The 17,910-nt window shown below is 43.7% G+C and overlaps 1 protein-coding gene across 1 annotated transcript in view; it reads right to left on the bottom strand.

Annotated features, from left to right (window-relative positions):
• DISP2 (dispatched RND transporter family member 2) overlaps window positions 1–17,910 on the bottom strand; it is a 69,045-nt gene that overhangs the window by 34,401 nt on the left and 16,734 nt on the right. The window contains exon 3 of the mRNA XM_033953252.1: window positions 2,952–3,413. Within this exon, the coding sequence (XP_033809143.1) occupies window positions 2,952–3,413 (462 nt within the window). The remainder of the gene's footprint in view (window positions 1–2,951; window positions 3,414–17,910) is intronic.

Consider the following 17,910-nt stretch of genomic DNA (forward strand, 5'->3'; position numbering starts at 1 on the left):
CCATATCCTCAACTGTTCGCTCTCCACTGCAACCATGCCTGATGCCTTCAAACATGCTGTTGTTACGCCACTCCTCAAAAAAACTTCACTGGACCCTACCTTTCCCTCCAATTATTGCCCCGTCTCCCTCCCTTTCTTATCTAAGCTACTTGAATGTGCAGTTTACCGCCATTGTCTTGACTTTCTTTCTTCTCGAGCTATCCTTGACACGTTTCAAACTGGCTTTTGCCTTCTTCATTCTACGGAAACTCCAATGAACTGCTTCATTCTATGGAAGTCTCCAATGACCTGCTCCTGGCCAAATCCAAAGGCCTCTACTCCATTCTCATCCTTCTGGATCTGTCTATAGCATTTGACACTGTAGATTACCGCCTACTCATCAATATGCTTTCCTCAATGGGATTTCAGGGCTCTGTTATCTCATGGTTTTCTTCATACCTTTTTCATCGCACTTTTAGCGTAAACTCTAGAGGATCCTTCTCTATAGCCATTCTGCTATCAGTCGGTGTAACTCATGACTGTTCTCCTTCACAACTTCCATTATCACCTCTATACTGATGACTCACATATCTACCTCTCTACCCCTGAGATTTCTACAGGAATCCAGGCCAAGTCTCGGCCTTCTTGTATGACATTGCTACCTAGATGTCTCGCCACCATATAAAATTAAACATGGCCAAGACTGAATGCCTCATCTTTCCTCCTAAACCTTCCTCCCTCCTTCCTCCATTCTCTATTTTGGTGGATAAAGTTCTCATCCTCTCTGTCTTGTTGGTTCGCAACCTCGGGGGCATCTTTGACTCATCTCTTTCCTTCTCTCTGCATATCCAACAAACAGCCAAATCCTGTTGTCTCTTTTCCTACAACATTGCTAAAATCCGGCCTTTTCTATCTGAACAAACCACCAAGACCCTCATCCAAGCTCTTTTTACCTTTCGCCTGAACTACTGTAACTTGTTTCTCACAGGTCTTCTGCTATGTCATCTCTCTCCTTCAATCTGCTGCTTGTCTCATATTCTGCCAGGGTTGTTATGCTCACATTACCCCTCTCCTCAAATTGCTTCATTGGCTCCCCATCCATTTCCACTTACAGTTCAAACTCCTCTTATCGCCTTACAAATGTATTCACTCTGCAGCTCCAAAGTATCTCTCCTCTCTTATTTCTCCCTACCCTCTACCCTGAGAACTCCATTCATTGGGCAAACCTCTCCTGGCGGAACTCTTTTCCTCTATGGTCAACTTCTGACTCAGTACCTTCCACCTTACTGCGCCATATGCCTGGAACAACCTGCTTGACTTGGTACGTCAGGCTTCATCACTGGCGGTATTCAAATCCAGGCTGAAAGCCCACTTTTTTGAAGATGTGTTTAGGTCCTAACCCAACCAACCTCTACAGCACCCATTTCTGCTAATCATTCCCTCCATAGTCCCCCACTCTATCCGACTCATCATTCCCCTTCTAATTCCCTACCTGAACATCATATATAGATTCACCCTTATGTCATATGTGTCTGTCACAATTAGATTGTAAGCTTTATTGGGCAGGGACTGTCTCTTATGTGTTTAATGTTCAACACTATAGAAATAATAAATTGTTGTTGTTGAGCTGGGGAAGTCTGTAAAAATTTTCAGTGGCACTCTCCAGATTAGTGTCCCAGTTGATGTGGTTGAGACAAAGACTGTGTCTGAATTCAAGAAAGCGTGGGATAGGCACGTGGGATCCCTAAGGGAGAGGAGGAGATAGTGGATGCTGAAGATGGGCAGACTGGATGGGTCATCTGGCCTTTATCTTCTATCATGTTTCTGTTTCAGAAAATACATGGATAGAGCATGTTTATATTTTGCAGCCACTGCTTAACCTATAAACCCTTTCAGAATATTTATTTATTTGGAGTTTGCTCACTTTTTTCAATAGTTGTTCAAGCTGTGTCACATTCAGGTGCACGAAGTACTTCCCTGTGCCTGGAGAGCTCACACTCAGGTGCATGAGGTACTTCCCTGTACCTGGAGAGCTCACACTCTATTTTGGTACCTGAGGCAATGAAGGGTTAAGTGACTTGCCCAATATCATAAGGAGCAACAGTGGGATTTAAACCTGGCACCCCTGATTTAAGTGGTATATAAAAATTTTTTAAAAGATAAAGGGACCTTGCTTGGAATTACCCCAAGAGTTAGTGTACAGGCTTTGCATTTACTGCACATTAATTTTTGCATCTAACGTGTGGTAAGTGAAAAACTTAACCATACTTTAGTAAAAGGGCCCCTATGTTTTACATGCAGAACATAGCTCTTAGGAAATTGTGTAGGGTTATACGCATATACCCCTGGATGCTATCTAAAGTTACATGCCCAATTTTGCTTCCAAGAGGCACACACAAATAAATTGGATAATGAGCTTTGAACCATCAATAGTGGCTGCTAACAACCGATTATAGATGTAAATTGCCACTCATTAAAAACTGCACTCGTATCTAGATGCGCATTATTCTAAATGGCTTGGTGCCTAACTCATATGATGTGTACTTCAAAAGGGGGCATGGCTATGGGCATGTCGGGGCATTCTGAAACGTGTGCGGAATTACAGAATACTGCCTAACCTGGGCACTTAAATCAGGTTTCAGCTGGCGTAAGTCCTGCGCCAGAAAGTTAGACACGGGATCTGCGCCATATGCTATTCTATACAAGGTGCGTGCCCTTTAAGGACTAGCGCTTAGCAAATCATTTTTTCTGCCCCTAACTTTCAGCGCTGTGAATTGAATTCCCACCATAAAGAGTAAGTGCTTCATGAGATTATTCCGACTTTTATGCACTCTGCACATACGCATTCCTATGTATGTGGTGTGGGCAGAGCTAGCACAATGTTGTAACATACATGGAGTTAAAGGGTGGTAATGCTTCTGGCCTGCTGTAATCCACAGCAACTTGACAATAAAGGATGCCCTGAAGTTTACCTGACAGTCACAATATGACGCTGCAGTGGTCGGGGGTGCAGTTCATCATGGGACCACTGTTTCCACTGGCACTCGGTGTTCTGATATTGAGAAACATTTGCTGAAGGATTCACACTGGAGTGGTGCGAGCATAGAGTACTCCTCTCTTCATGGCCTGGCAGGTGGGGCATGCTATAGGTGGCTCTAGCCTCCTGCCGATGATAGTTGCAGCACTGATGTTGCTGATGTGAGTCCCTTGAACTGGAGGGTATCTGCCCATTGGATTGATTATATGTTGGTCCATAGGAGCAGCTGGAGGAGGGCAAACGATCTCGCACAAAGCTGGGGCAGGGACTGGGTAAGCACTGATGAACTCGACCAGCAGAATCTCTGTCTTGAGAAACTCCAGTGCTGTATGGTTCAGGTCTCTCTATCCCAGGGACATAACCAAATACGTGGCAAGATTCGGACACTGCTTTTGCCCTGTAACAAGAAATGAAATGAATGTACACTTTACTGAAAAGTTCCGTGCTTGTGTTCATAATTTCTGAGAGATTCTAAAATCTCTGTCATCCTTCAGCTGTAGGTCATGTGGAGAACAATATTCAAAGTCACAGACATGGGTACGTGGTGATTTACATATACACATTGGCCATTTAATAATTGCTTTTAACCACTTTTGGACAAGGCAGTCCCAAGGACATACTTTGGGTGAGATTGGATAATTAAACATGCAGATTTTATTTTCAAGTTTATGTGCATTATTTTATGTTGAAAATCTACCTACACAGAAAGCAGATAGAAAATTCCTTGGGTACTTCATACCCTGTCAAGTTTCATAGCGAAAGTAGGCATGAGTTTCTTCTTTGAAACTTGGTGTGACACCTACTGGTAAAAATGACTTGTACAGTCTATTCACAATGGAGGGAAAATTCTAGAATAGCACTTAGCACTGATTCCCATGCCTAACCTTATGCACCAGACTTATACCTGCTGAATCCTAGTGTAAATGCTGGCACCTGAGTTAAGTGCACTGAACCAGTATTCTATAGCTATGTATGCAACTTTTCAGAATGCCCATGACATGCACATAGCCATATCCCCTTTTGAGTTATATGCTAGCAAAGTTAGGTGCCCTACCTTATAGAATAGCATGCAGTCAGATGCAAGCGCAAATTTTAATGAGTGCCAATTAACATTAATAATTGGTTGTTGGAACCCAATTATTGATGTTAAGAGCTCATTAACTTATTAATTTTCATGCACATCTCTGCAGCATGCCCAAATTTGGCCGTGATATATAGAATCGGGGGGAGGGGGGAGGTTGATGTGGACAGTCTGAAAATTCCCCACCATGGAGTGACATGATGTCATGATCCTAGTGCCTTTATATAGCAAAACTCTCTAATATTGTCTATAGTGCATGAATCATATTATCAAGACAATATTGTTTCACATTTTTTAACCATTTTTTATCATATATATACATATCTTCAGGTCTTCAGAAATGTCAGTATTAGCCAAGTGTTTTCAATGGCTAAAATATTCCTTTTGCACTGGCGTCATCATCAGACCCATTTGAATATATATATATATATATATATATATATATATATATATATATATATATATATATATATATATATATATATATTCAGCTGGCAGTGGTAAGCGTCTTTTGTTTTTTTAACATTGACCATTTCTGGTTAAGTTAGACCCAGATATTCAGTTCTGGGTTTTGTAAAAAAAAAATATATATATATATATATATATTTTTTTTTTTTACAAAACCCGGAACTGAATATCTGGGTCTAACTTAACCAGAAATGGTCAATGTTAAAAAACAAAAGACGCTTACCACTGCCAGCTGAATTTTTATGTTGGGTGGGGGGTAGGGGGGCAAGGGTAGAGAGGAAATGCATTGAGCTCATCCATTCCACCCGCTGGCCCACACTAAAACTGCCTTCTGCCTTCATGCGAAACTCCTGGGGAAACTGGAATGTTATGGACTGAAGGCAATGCTCTGTTGTGGACTAGGAGCTAGCTACAAGATAGGAAGGAAACAAGAGAGTAGGGCTAAATGGTCCGTTTTTCTCATTGTGCATTAAATTGATTTTATGCACACTAAATTTTTAAGGTGGGCTAGCAACCAAATACGTACTAATGAATGCATATTCCTACCATGTATTTTCTCTTTGAAAACTGCCTCCAAATTAAAGGATTTAAAATTATACAGATATACGGCCTCTTTTACAACAGCCCCAAAGCCCTTTAAATCTCTATGGGCATCAGGGCTGTTAGCACAGCGCAGCCGCTAGCGCGGCTTTGTAAAAGAGGCCGATAGTCACACCAGCTGAAAAAAAATGGAGATAAAACGTCAACCCTTGGATTCCTTAAAGTTATGTGCGCAAGCTTGCACATGCGAGTTATAGAATAAATGCAGTTGCATGTGCAACTTAATTATTGGCTGTTAATTGGAATTGACAGCCAATTATTGCCTTACATGTATGGTAATTGGCACCAGGATGATAACCACAATTATTTTCCTTTGTTAGTGTCCTTGTTTTAGCCTCTTTATCCATCTTTGTCTAAGTTCCCTGTTTTATTTCCTCTGTCCTATATTGGTGTTCCTTTCTTCCCCATTTTAATTTTATTGTAAACCACACTGTTGTACTCTCATGAAGAGCGGAATATAATATTTTATATAAACCATAACCATTTGTGTGCAACTTCTAAGGGGGAGGGTGATGAATATGGGAGGGGCATGGGCAGATCAGGGGGTGTGCCTAAGAGTTAGGCACACAGGATGTAAAATACTAGGAATTATGCTCCTAATTACTTTTCAAGTATTTAAACCCATGTATCGTATCTCTCCTGTCCCTCCTCTCCTCTAGAGTATACATATGACGAGACCGGAAGACCTGAGTATGTATCCTCTAGAGGAGAGGAAGGACAGGGGAGATATGATACAGAAATTTAAATACTTGAAAGGTATTAATATAGAACCAAATCTTTTCCAGAGAAAGGACAATGGTAAAACTAGAGAGCATGAATTGAGATTGTGGGGTGGTAGACTTAGGAGTAATGTCAGGAAACTCTTTTTCACAGAGAGGGTGATGGATGTCTGGAATGCCCTCCTGAGGGAAGTAGTGGAGATGAAAATGGTGACATAATTCAAAAAAAGCATGGGATGAACACAGAGGCTTTCTAATTAAAAAATGAATGATATACAACAAACTACGGCTGGTCCTGGGTAGTCTTGCATGGTCTGTGTCCTCTGTATGTAGATTTGGTTTAGGATGAGCTAGGGAGAGCTTCGACGGAAGCTCCAGTGATTTGGAATGTGAGGACAAGGCTTGGCAGACTTTATGGTCTATATCCCGCCAACGATAGGATGGTTAAGATAGGCTGGAGTAAGCTACAATGACAACTCTAGTAGAGGGTATGTAAAGATGGTACTGGGCGAATTTCTACAATTTATGGTCCAGAAATATTAAAGAAAAAAAGATAATTTAACCATGAATGTATAATGTGTGTGACTATTGGGCAGACTGAATGGACTGTTGAGGTTTTTACTGTCATTTACTATGGGCTCCTTTTACTAAGCTGCGATAGGGTTTTTAGCGCACGCAGGATTTTAGCGCATGCTAAACCCGCGCTACGCGGCTAGAACTAACGCAGCTCAATACTGGCGTTAAGGTCTAGCGCATGCACTAAAACCACTATCACAGCTTAGTAAAAGGAGTCTTATGTTATTATGAGGCCCGAGCACTTATGCCAGCCTTTGGACTTGTTTTTAATCCCCATCGTCTGTTTCTCCCTTTGTACCTTACTTTCCTATTACTATTGTAGTTCTTCCATTCATACCTGTCCGTCCTGTAGTGTACCTTATCTTTTGTTAAGTTTTGTTACTTGTATTACCTGTTTTTACCCTTTTTAAAAGTTATATAACCACCTTGAAATAAATGATAAGGTGGTATATCAAATCATTAATAAACTTGAAACTTTGCCATGGCATAAGTGCTTACATCTAATGTTTGAGCACTACCCAAAAAATTACCTAAATAAAGCTTAAATCATGCTATACATATGTAAAGATCAGCTGAGAGACATGGAGTCTTTCTGTTTTTGAATAAGTGTGTCCTTTGAGTTGATAGGAAGGGTAGACTGGACGTCACCACCTATTGAAGTGTTGAAGCTCAGTTCTTTAAAATCAGCTGTTTGTCGGCGTTTCTCCTTTTAAGAGACTTGTGAGAGCATCTGATTGAATATTTGAGCTGCTTTAAAGGTAACCATCATGTTGAAATGCCGTTTTTACTTAAATAATTTAGAATATAAATTTTATCAAGTACGAGTTGCACTTACATTTTTCAGTAGTAACACGTTTTTCATTTCTTATTTAGTTTTAGAGAATTCCCTGCCGCCCAGTACATTCAGTTGAGTGCAGCTGTATTCTAAAGCTGTTTGGTTTCCTGAAGCAGGAGCGCGAAACATGTGCACGTTGAAACCAAGAAACTAAGCTTTAAGGTAAGCAATTTTTTTGTTTTCTAATATTTATTTGGTACGAATTTGGCACAAATTCGGCACAATTTATTGCTTTAAAGTATGAAAGATTTAGCAATGATTGGGTGGTGAGGTGGCAAAATAGGGGGGGGGTTTACCTTCTGAAAAAGCCCCTCCATGTTTCTGAGCTGTTCTTTACATGTGTATAGCATGATTTAAGCTTTATGTAGGTAATTTTTATGGTAGTGCTCTGATATTATTATATACAAAGTTTTTCGCTGTCTGTTTTCTTTTTGAGGTACCTTTACACCTTTACCCTGAATCTTTTTTGACTGAAGTCTACACCTAGGGCTCCTTTTACGAAGGCGCGTTAGGGCCTTAACGCGCGGAATAGCACGCGCGAAAATGCCATGCGCGCTAGCCACTACTGCCTCCTCTTGAGCAGGCGGTAGTTTTTCGGCTAGCATGCGCTATAGTCTGGTATAATCTGGTGCATGCGCTAAAAACGCTAGCGCACCTTTCGTAAAAGGAGCCCCTAATGTTTGGCATGAAACTGTGGACAAGGTCTAATATTCTATAGTAGTGGTTCTGCACAAAACTACCATTTTAGAATTCATGCTTAGCATGCGTCATCTCAACACTTAAATTTTGGTGCCTCTTCTCAAATCTACGCCATGTGTCTTATTTTTAAAGGGTAAAATGAATATAGCGTGCACTTTTTCCCTCCCCACATTAAATATTGCACCAAGAATATCATCCTCAAAACAGCTGCAGGTATACATATTACAGAAGTCCTCTCGTACTTTATAGGAAGGCAGAAGAAAGCTATTTTCAGACAGGTCAATTTAACTCGTTAAATTTCTTTGAAAATTGCTATCTAAACTCCAGGGGCTCCTTTTACTAAGGTGCGCTAGCGTTTTTAGCGCACGCAGGATATTACCGCGCGCTATGCGGCTAGAACTAACGCCAGCTCAAAGCTGGTGTTAGCGTGTAGCGTGCGGGGCAATGTAGTGCGGATTATTCCGCGCGTTAATACCCTAACGCACCTATGTAAAAGGAGCCCTTAGTTTGTTGGCACTGTTGCCATCCAAACATTAATAAAAAGCCATTTACTATGCATTAATGAATTCCAAATGTCTATTATGACTTACCAGATATATTTGTGATGATCTTACACAGATTCACTAGTCATTAAACCAGCTAGAAAGGGGCAATGGGCATATTCCTTTCAATCCTATTCCATTTGCTCAGGAAGCATTTCAATGATCTAAGCTCTGGGAGTTTTAAGGGTTTGTCAGTATTGGCAAAAGCTTTTAACCCTGCTGGCCTAAGCAGGCAGCAATTAATTATGGTTCGAAATGAGAAATACCAGAATTATTGAGGATTGAACTGGTCCTAACAGCTATGGACTGAAAGGATGTAATATGGGAATTTGATAAGAGGCAATGCGTATCACCATCTGAAAAAAAGAAATCTACAGTCAAGTTAATCTACAGTCAGACCTCCCCTTAGAAAAAAAAGTATCTGAGAAAATATCAAACACTGTAAGGTAAGTACATTCTTCCAAAAAATAACAATCCTATTAATAAAATTTAGATATTCTAATGAATTAAATCACAATGTAGCATAAGTGAGATGCTTAGAAAATGAGAAAGCAAAACTTGCTACCTAAGGAGAAATGCTTATTCCCACCATGGGAATAATGCTGCTATTAATTACTGAAGGAAAAAGTAAAGATAGCTCCATTTGTTTAGTGAATGTGATTGATGTATTGGGAGCATGTGGGTTGGGAGGAATTAAAGAGAATGAGTAAATCCAAAAGATAAAATGGAATTCCAGTGTGAAACACTTTGGGGCTCACTAGTAGATGTCCAAAAAATGGCATAAACCGGCACTTGGACGTCTTACTAGAGAAAACATCCATGTGGGCATTTCCGAAACTGACTTTTTAGATGTCTTTCTGGCCATTTTGTCTCCAGTGCGTCTAAATCTTAAGGAGGTGTGCTTTGGGTGGGATTAGGGTGGGCTTAGCACTTGAACATTTTACAGTGATAAGCAAACAATCTGCAAAATGTCTAGGGCCCAATTTGGACGTTTTGGGCTAGACATCTTTTTAAACATCCCAATTTGGACGTTTTGGGTACCTTTCTAAAAAGGTACCCAAACTAGCCACATGACCACTGGAGGAATGAAAACATGGTCTCCCACACTCACCCAGTGGTCACTGAACCCTCCCACCCCCCAAATATCTGCATGAAAGAGTACATAGCTGTCTGTATGACAGCTGCAGATACTAGTCCTTGTAGAGATGCAAGGAGTAGCCTGGTAGGCAATGCAGTGGACTGCAGAGGAGACCCAGGCCTATAAGCAAACCTAACTAGTACATATGTGGTGGAAACTGTTAGCCCACCAGAACCCACCAAAACCCCACTTTACTGCCATATACTGTAGGTGACACTTGCAGGCATAAAGGCTATTTGAGTGATAGACAGGTGGGTACAGTAGATTTGAGGGGAGTTTTGGAGGGTTATGGTGAAAAAGCGTAAATATGGATGAGGAAAATATCACAGAAAATAAACCCCAATCAAGCAGAGTCTCTAGGGTTTATAGTCAAGGAGTATACAAGAATCACCTCTTCCTTCTTTTTCTCAGGCCCAGATACAAAGGCAAAGAGACTCTTTATGAAACTAGATTGTAGTTTAATTTCAGTTCTCCTTTTGGCTTATTGGATAAATATGGAACACTTACAATTTTCTGATGAGCCCTGTTTCCAACATATTGGAATTTGGCTTACAGATCTGCCTACAACAGTAGTAATACTAGGAAATTCTTCTTTACAGAAAGGGTGGTTGATGCGTGGAATGTGCTCCTGAGGGAGGTGGTGAAGAAGAATACGGTGACAGAGTTCAAACAAGCATGGGAACACAGAGGATCTCTAATCAGAAAATAATGGGTATACACTGAAGGAACTAAGGCCAGTCAGTACTGGGCAGGCTTGCATGGCCTGTGTCCCGTATATGAACATTCAGTTGAGGACGGGCTGGGGAGGGTTTCAATGGCTGGGATGGTTAAGATGGGCTGGAGTGAGCTTTAATGGAGACTCTAGTAGATAGAACCTAAGCACACCACTGGGCAGGACTCTGGGTTTCTGGCCCAGAAATATCTAAGTAAAAGCACCATTTAAACTACCGTATTTTCACTCATATACCGCGCACCTGTGTATAACGCGCACACGGATATAGCGCGCGGGGAACAGAAATTTATGTAATAAAATTTTAATATAGTGCGCACACGCGTATACCGCGCATGCTAAAACCTCCTCCCGCCTACTCCGAACTGACATCCTCCCCCCGCTCGCGTCACCCCCCCTCCCCCTCTGATCCGAGATAATCTGATCCGGCATTCCCCCTGCGAACCGGCATCCTCCCCCCCCCCGCTCGCGTCATCCCCCTCCCCCGCGATCCTACATCCCCCCCAGCACCGCAAAGACAACTCTTACCCGATTGGGCACCGGCACCAGCACCAATGCACAGCATGTGCCAGTGCCAGTGCCCGAAGATCCTCCCTCGTTGGGTTGGGCTGGGCTGGGCTGGGCGGTGCGAGAGAGATCCTCCTTTCTGTGCCGGGCTGGACTAGGCTTTGAGCATTTACGCATGCTCAAAGCCTTCTGGTCTTGCTCTCTCCGAGATTATCTCGGAGAGAGCGAGACCAGAAGGCTTTGAGCATGCGCAAATGCTCAAAGCCTAGTCCAGCCCGGCACAGGAAGGAGGATCTCTCTCGAACCGCCCAGCCCAGCCCAACCCAACGAGGGAGGATCTTCGGGCACTGGCACTGGCACATGCTGTGCATTGGTGCTGGTGCCGGTGCCCAATCGGGTAAGAGTTGTCTTTGCGGTGCTGGGGGGGATGTAGGATCGCGGGGGAGGGGGGTGACGCAAGCAGGGGAGGGAGGATGCCGGTTCGCAGGGGAAATGTCGGATCAGAATGAAAAAAAAATTTGTACAACGCGCTCACACGTATAACGCGCATGGTTATGCACGGTTTGTAAAATCGTGTATAACACGCACGTTATATGCGTGAAAATACGGTAAATAATTAATTTATGGAGCATGTATGGTTGGGCAGACTGGATGGACCACTCAGGTCTTTATCTGCCGTCATTTACTATGTTAGTTACAGTGAATTAGATTCAAACCATTACTGCCTGTACAGTGGAGAGAGGATATGCACATGGGGGGGAATCTTAATTCGCTGGTTTGCAATGTACTGCAGAAGTTTTGAGTCAGGACTAATATTCTGTTTAAAGGCCGAATTAAACAGATTTTAACAAATCTTAACAATTTGTGCACTATGCAATTTGTATTTTAGTCGTATTCTTTTATTAGAAATGTATTTAAATTATTTTATATGATGTAGTACGCTGTTCATGAGCTGTTCTCAGTGGATTATAATTAAGACATATGAGAGGGTCTGAAAAATTCTCAGCCCAACCAAGGAAAAAGGGATTGGGACTTGTATATCACCTTTTTTGTACTTATACAACCACATTTAGAGCAATTTACATACAGATACTTCAAGCATTTTCCCCATCTGTCTCAGTGGGCTCACAATCTAGCTAATATACCTGGAGCAGTGGAGGATTAAGTGACTTGCCCAGGGTCACAGGGAGCAGCACAGGGTTTGAACCCACAATGGGCTAGATTCACTAAGGCCACGAATCTGATCTGATCCGTGAAAAATCCGATCCGTCCATGGCTGGGGGGCTGATTCACAAATTGGCCTCATACAAATGGGGGGTGATCAGAATCACACCCCCAACCGACCACACAGATCACTCTCCAGCGATCCTGATGCATGCGCAGACCATCTGTAGATGGTCTGCGAATGCGCTGGCCCTCCATGCCCGGCAGAGCTGGAAATAAAACTTTTTTTACTTGTTTTTTACTTTTTAGTGAGCCCATGGTTTTAACCCACTTTAAACCCATGGGTTAAAACCATGGGCTTGCACTGCGGGGAAGGCAAAGAGAGTCGGGGCAGAAGCAGGGCTGCAATCGGGGCAGAGAGCAGGAAAGTTGGGGCAGAGAACAGGGCAGTGATTGGGGCAGAAGAACACTTTATTTGTCTTATTTCATTTCCAGAAAAGGACATTAAACTTTAGAAGTATCCGACAAGGAAGATAGGCTCTGGGGAGAGGCAGAGAGGCAGGATTTCAGGGCGGCAGAGAGCAGGAAAGGACAGTCGGGGCAGAGAGCAGGGCACTTATTTTTTGATTGACCAGCCCAGTCGGTATCCCTCATTTTTTTTAGTGAATCGCTGCCTGCCTAAATTTGCATGCCGTTCCTCCTCATTTGCATGCACAGATCGGATCAGGCGCGGATCAGATCTGGAGTATGGTTAGTGAATCGTGTCGGGTAGTTAAATGATCGCAAAGTGGTCGGCCCATAATCAGTGTCCTTAGTGAATCTATCCCAATGTCAGAGTGCTGAGACTGTAGCTCTAACCACTACGCCACACTCTCCTTGAAGAGAATGATGTGGATATGATTTAATCAATGATCTGAAACAACATCATAACATAGAATTTCATTTCTACAAATTGGCACTTAACGAAATAAGATAACACTCTTTTCAACCACAGTGGCAAAATAGCACTCAGAATTTAAGAAGTTGGTTAGTTGGGCTGAGAACTTTCCAACACCTCCTCGTATGATACAGAATGGGACAATCATAAGTACACTGAATACATAAAGCTCAGGCTGAAACATTTGCACTGTTTCATTGGAATTTGGAACTATGACACCTAATATTGAATGCATGAACACTCGAAACAATTAAAAGAAAACTTCCACTTGTCAAATGCACATAAATATAAGACCTGGTAATTTGTCAAGTATTTTCCTCTTTGGCACAAAATCTTGTAGAACAACTGTCCAATATAATCTCCACATTTCATTTATTAATACTATTCACAAGGAAAATAGGCGCAGTTAGTTCTAGTATACAGATCAGATACTTCCAGACATACATTAGACTACCTTGTCCTCCCACCGTAGGTACACTATAAGGACCAGGTTACATAAAAGGTAGAGATAAGAACTGAGTCATCCAGGTTGGGACATGCTCAATTCTGGTGCTATTTTAGAAAAGCTCTGCTTATATAGAGCCTCTTTTAGTGTGCCTATTGAAAGGATTAGGTCCCAATTACTGCCCCACACTCTCTGTCATTAGCAAGTCAGATGCATCTGGGGACAATATCTTAGAGACAACAGACTCCTATTATCTCCCAAACATGTCCAGTTTATTGAATGTTCTGCAACTCTTTTTATATCATTTTACATGAGTCAATGTTGTCAGCATGTGACGTAAATACAAACCATATATGGACACAGGTCATATGAAACTTTAAAGAAATAACAAACATCTTACTATCTAAAGGCTGAAGTCCAAAGGGTGCTCTGCATCGCAGACACTTTTTGTTATCTAAGGCTTCTTACAAATACAGCTATGAAAACAATTGAATTCACTTCACAACAAGATAACACACATCTCTCAAACATAAAATGGCCTTGTAGTATTTCAGCAAGAGAAGGCAGTGTCTGGATTTACAGCTTCAAACACAGCATAAGGAAAACTACAAGATACGTGTCCCTTCACCTATAAAGGCACATATACAGTAGGAGCATTCATTTTTAAAAACAAAACAAAACATATAAATAAAATAAACAGCATGACCCTGGCAGCTTCCAGGTGGAAGTGTAAGAGAAATACAAAGGATCTTTTCCCAGTAGGTAGTGATGAAAGGAGAGATATACAAGTGAGATAAAAGAGGGCTAAGTAGATTTTTTAAATGTATTTTTTTGCTGTAATTTATGGATATCTTTTTTTTTTTTTTTTTTTTAGTATAAACTTTTTTATTCACCAACATGAAAGATATACACAGAGTAGAGAGAACACAATTATTTTCTCAGTACAATGCCACAATACAGAGTAACATGGTAACACCCAACTAGAAATCTCAGATATCAGCGAGAGTCCAGGCCTGTACTCTTATAGCCTGGAGCCCTCCAAATCCCTACTAGTCACAACCCCCCAACCGCTCCATCCCAACCCCCCCCCACCCCCAAAACCCCACCCTCAACCCACTGGCAAAACAGGAGCAACTGGCTTCCGCAAGCGATTGACCACCTGGCTCTTTATCACAGGGGGCAGAGTATCCAAATAAGAAGCCCAGACAGACAGAAAAAGCTTGCTCCGAGATCCAGAGAACCGAGCGGACAGGGACTCCCAGACCATTAAAAGATGCAATTTATTGCGCCAATACCAGATGGTGGGCGGGGAGTCCTGAAGCCAATGAGTAAGAATACATTTCATTCCCACAATATATCCCTTACGAATGAGTTGGCTATCCCCTGCAGAAAGGCCGCCTAAATAGCCCTCCGCCAAAAAAATAGTCCCTTCCACCGATGAGGGGAGCCGATAACCTACCAAAGATTCCAAATAACAGCGGACCTCCATCCAAAAGGCAGAAATTGAAGTACACAGCCACACCCCATGTGCCAAAGAATTATCAACCCGGTGACATTTCAGACAAAGAGCCGTAGGGGCACATCCGAAATAAAAGGCCCGCTGCTGAGAGACATATCCCCGATGTAAAACCCGAAAGTGACATTCCCGGAGCTCGGCGCTCTGCACCACCCGAGGTATCCGGCGCACCAGAGGAGCCAAGGACGCCACCCGCGGGCGACATCCCAGGTCCCGGGCCCAAGATGCCAAAAGCCGCTTATAATCCCGCCGAGGCTGCAGAGCCACCAATCTGCGATGATATTGAGAGATAGAGAGCCAATCCCACTGAGCATCAAAGAAAAAGTCGCGTACAGTGATAGCAAAAGACTGGGTCAATGAGTCCCTGGGCAAGGAGGCTGCATAATGGGAGAGCTGCATATAAGCAAACCGATCCGCCGCCCCCAAAGACCAGGACGCCTGGAGAGTCAAAAAGGGAACAACGCTACCATCCATCTGTAGAAACTGCTCCAAAGTTCGGAGTCCCTTCCTCGCCCACCGTTTGAAAACAACATTGTCCTGACCCGGACTGAAGGCCGCATTGCCCACTATGGGCAGCAGAACAGAACTAAAAGGCGAGTGACCCCACATCCGCGAAACACATCTCCAAGCCCGACGAAGCGGCTCCACCAAGCAGCTACGGGCCCCCGGCCCCAATCGCACCTTCCCGTCCCACTGTAACAGATAAGGCAGAGCCCACGGAAAAAAATAATCAACCTCCAACTCCCGATCAGTATGCTGAGAGCCAAGAAAAAGCCAATCCCGGACATGCCGAAGCAAGCATGCCAAATTATATAAACGAATCGAGGGAAGACCCAATCCTCCCTGTGCCCAGGACCCCTGAAGGAAAGAACGATGCATTTTACCTTTCTTACCCCCCCAGCAAAATGAAATCACCAGTCTCTGAAGACCCAAGATATCTTTTTCCAAAAGAAAGAATGGAAGCGTTTGCAGGACAAATAACCATTTCGGGAAGATAATCATGCGAAAAAGATGAACACGGCCCATCAAGGAAAGAGGGAGATTCAACCAGCGCCGTAAAAGCCCCTTAGTTCCCTGCAACAAATGATCAACATTCAAACGATAAAGCGCGGAGACATCCATAGACAACAAAATACCAAGGTATCGAAAAGAGGATCCCGCCCAGCGTAACGGAAAGTCCGGCCCCCATTCCACCCGCAAAGATTCCGGAGACGCCATAGCCTCCGACTTCTGCTTATTTAAACGGAAACCAGAAAAATCCCCATATTCACGAAAACATTCCAAAAGAGCAGGGAGGGAGGCCCGAGGATCCGTCAAATAAACCAAGAGGTCATCGGCAAAAGCCGCCAGTTTAAAATGATGAGCCCCCACGACCATTCCCATAATGTCCGGGTTACCCTGCACATCCCGAATGAGAGGATCCAGAGTCAGGACAAACAACAAAGGGGAAAGGGGGCATCCCTGGCGAGTACCCCTACAAATTGGAAAAGGATTCGAAAGGGTATCATTGGCCCACACACGGGCCACCGGGTTTTCATAAAGAGTCCGCACCGCCTGAATGAACCAGGGGCCGAGACCGTACACTCGCAGGACCTCAAACATAAAGCCCCAATCTACCTGGTCAAAGGCCTTCTCGGCGTCAAAGCTGATCATCAAAGAAGGCACCTGATCCTGTGCAGTCCGCTCCAAAGCCGCCAATATACGGCGGACATTTTTAGCAATCGCACGGCCCTTCACAAAACCCACTTGCTGATCAGAAATAAGACTCGGGAGTACCAAGGCAAGACGGGTGGCCAAAACTTTAGCAAAAAGCTTAGCCTCAAAATTCAATAAGGAGATCGGTCTGTACGACTCGGGTCTTGTCGAATCCTTCCCAGGTTTCAACAGAACAATAATCTGTGCCACATTCAAGTGGCGAGGGAGCTCCCCCAGGCCGACCGCCTCGTTAAACACCGAAGCCAACAAAGGCGCCACCTCAGCTCGCAATATCTTATAAAACTCGCTACGCAGCCCATCCGGGCCAGGAGACTTACCCAAAGCGCTAGCCTGGATCTCCCGCTCAATCTCCCCTGCAGTAACCTCCGCCTCCAACTGCTCCCGAGAGGAAGCTGAAAGAGTCGGGAGATCCCGACCAGCCAAATATACCTCCCCATCTAGCAGAGGGTCAGAGGGAGCAGCATACAAGTTCTCAAAGAAATCCCGCAACTCCCTGTTGATGTCTCCATCAGTATGCACTATCTCCGAGGTCCGCGTCTGCAGAGAAGCAATACGCGAACTACCCCGCTGCTGCCGAACGAGCTTTGCAAGAAACGTACTACTCTTATTCGCAAAGCGATAAAGATGATACCTATAATGCTCCATAGACCGACGAGCGTGTTGGTGTAACAGAGAGTTAAGCGAACACTGAGCCTCCAGCAATCTAGCCCTATCCGGGAGTGCCCGAGTGGTGCCGTAGCGTCGACGGAGAGAAGAAACCAGTCTCTCCAGCCGAAGCAGCTCTCGCGTGCGCGCTTTCCGCTGAAAACTAGCATAGGAAATAATCTCACCCCGAAGGACCGCCTTTGCCGTCTCCCAAGCCAACGAAGGAGTACCAAAATGAGCTGCATTGGTATCCTGAAAAGAGCGCCACCGGGCTACCAGATGTTCGTGAAATTTACTATCACGATAAAGGTGGCAAGGAAAGCGCCAACCCCGAGGGGTCCCCGGCGTCCGAGATAGCTGCCATACCAACGCCACCCAAGCATGGTCCGATACCTCAATGGGCCCCAGCGTAGACTCTACGATCTCTGCAAACACAGAGCGGGAACAGAGAATATAGTCTATACGAGATAAGGAAGCATGGGCCCGAGAAACGTGAGTGAAATCCTTCTCCAAGGGATGCAAGACCCTCCAGGCGTCCACCAAGTCAAGGGAAGCACAAAGAATCTCAATTCCAGT

Source organism: Geotrypetes seraphini, chromosome 7 (genome assembly GCF_902459505.1).
Source record: "Geotrypetes seraphini chromosome 7, aGeoSer1.1, whole genome shotgun sequence".
Classification (NCBI taxonomy): Eukaryota; Metazoa; Chordata; class Amphibia; order Gymnophiona; family Dermophiidae; genus Geotrypetes; species Geotrypetes seraphini.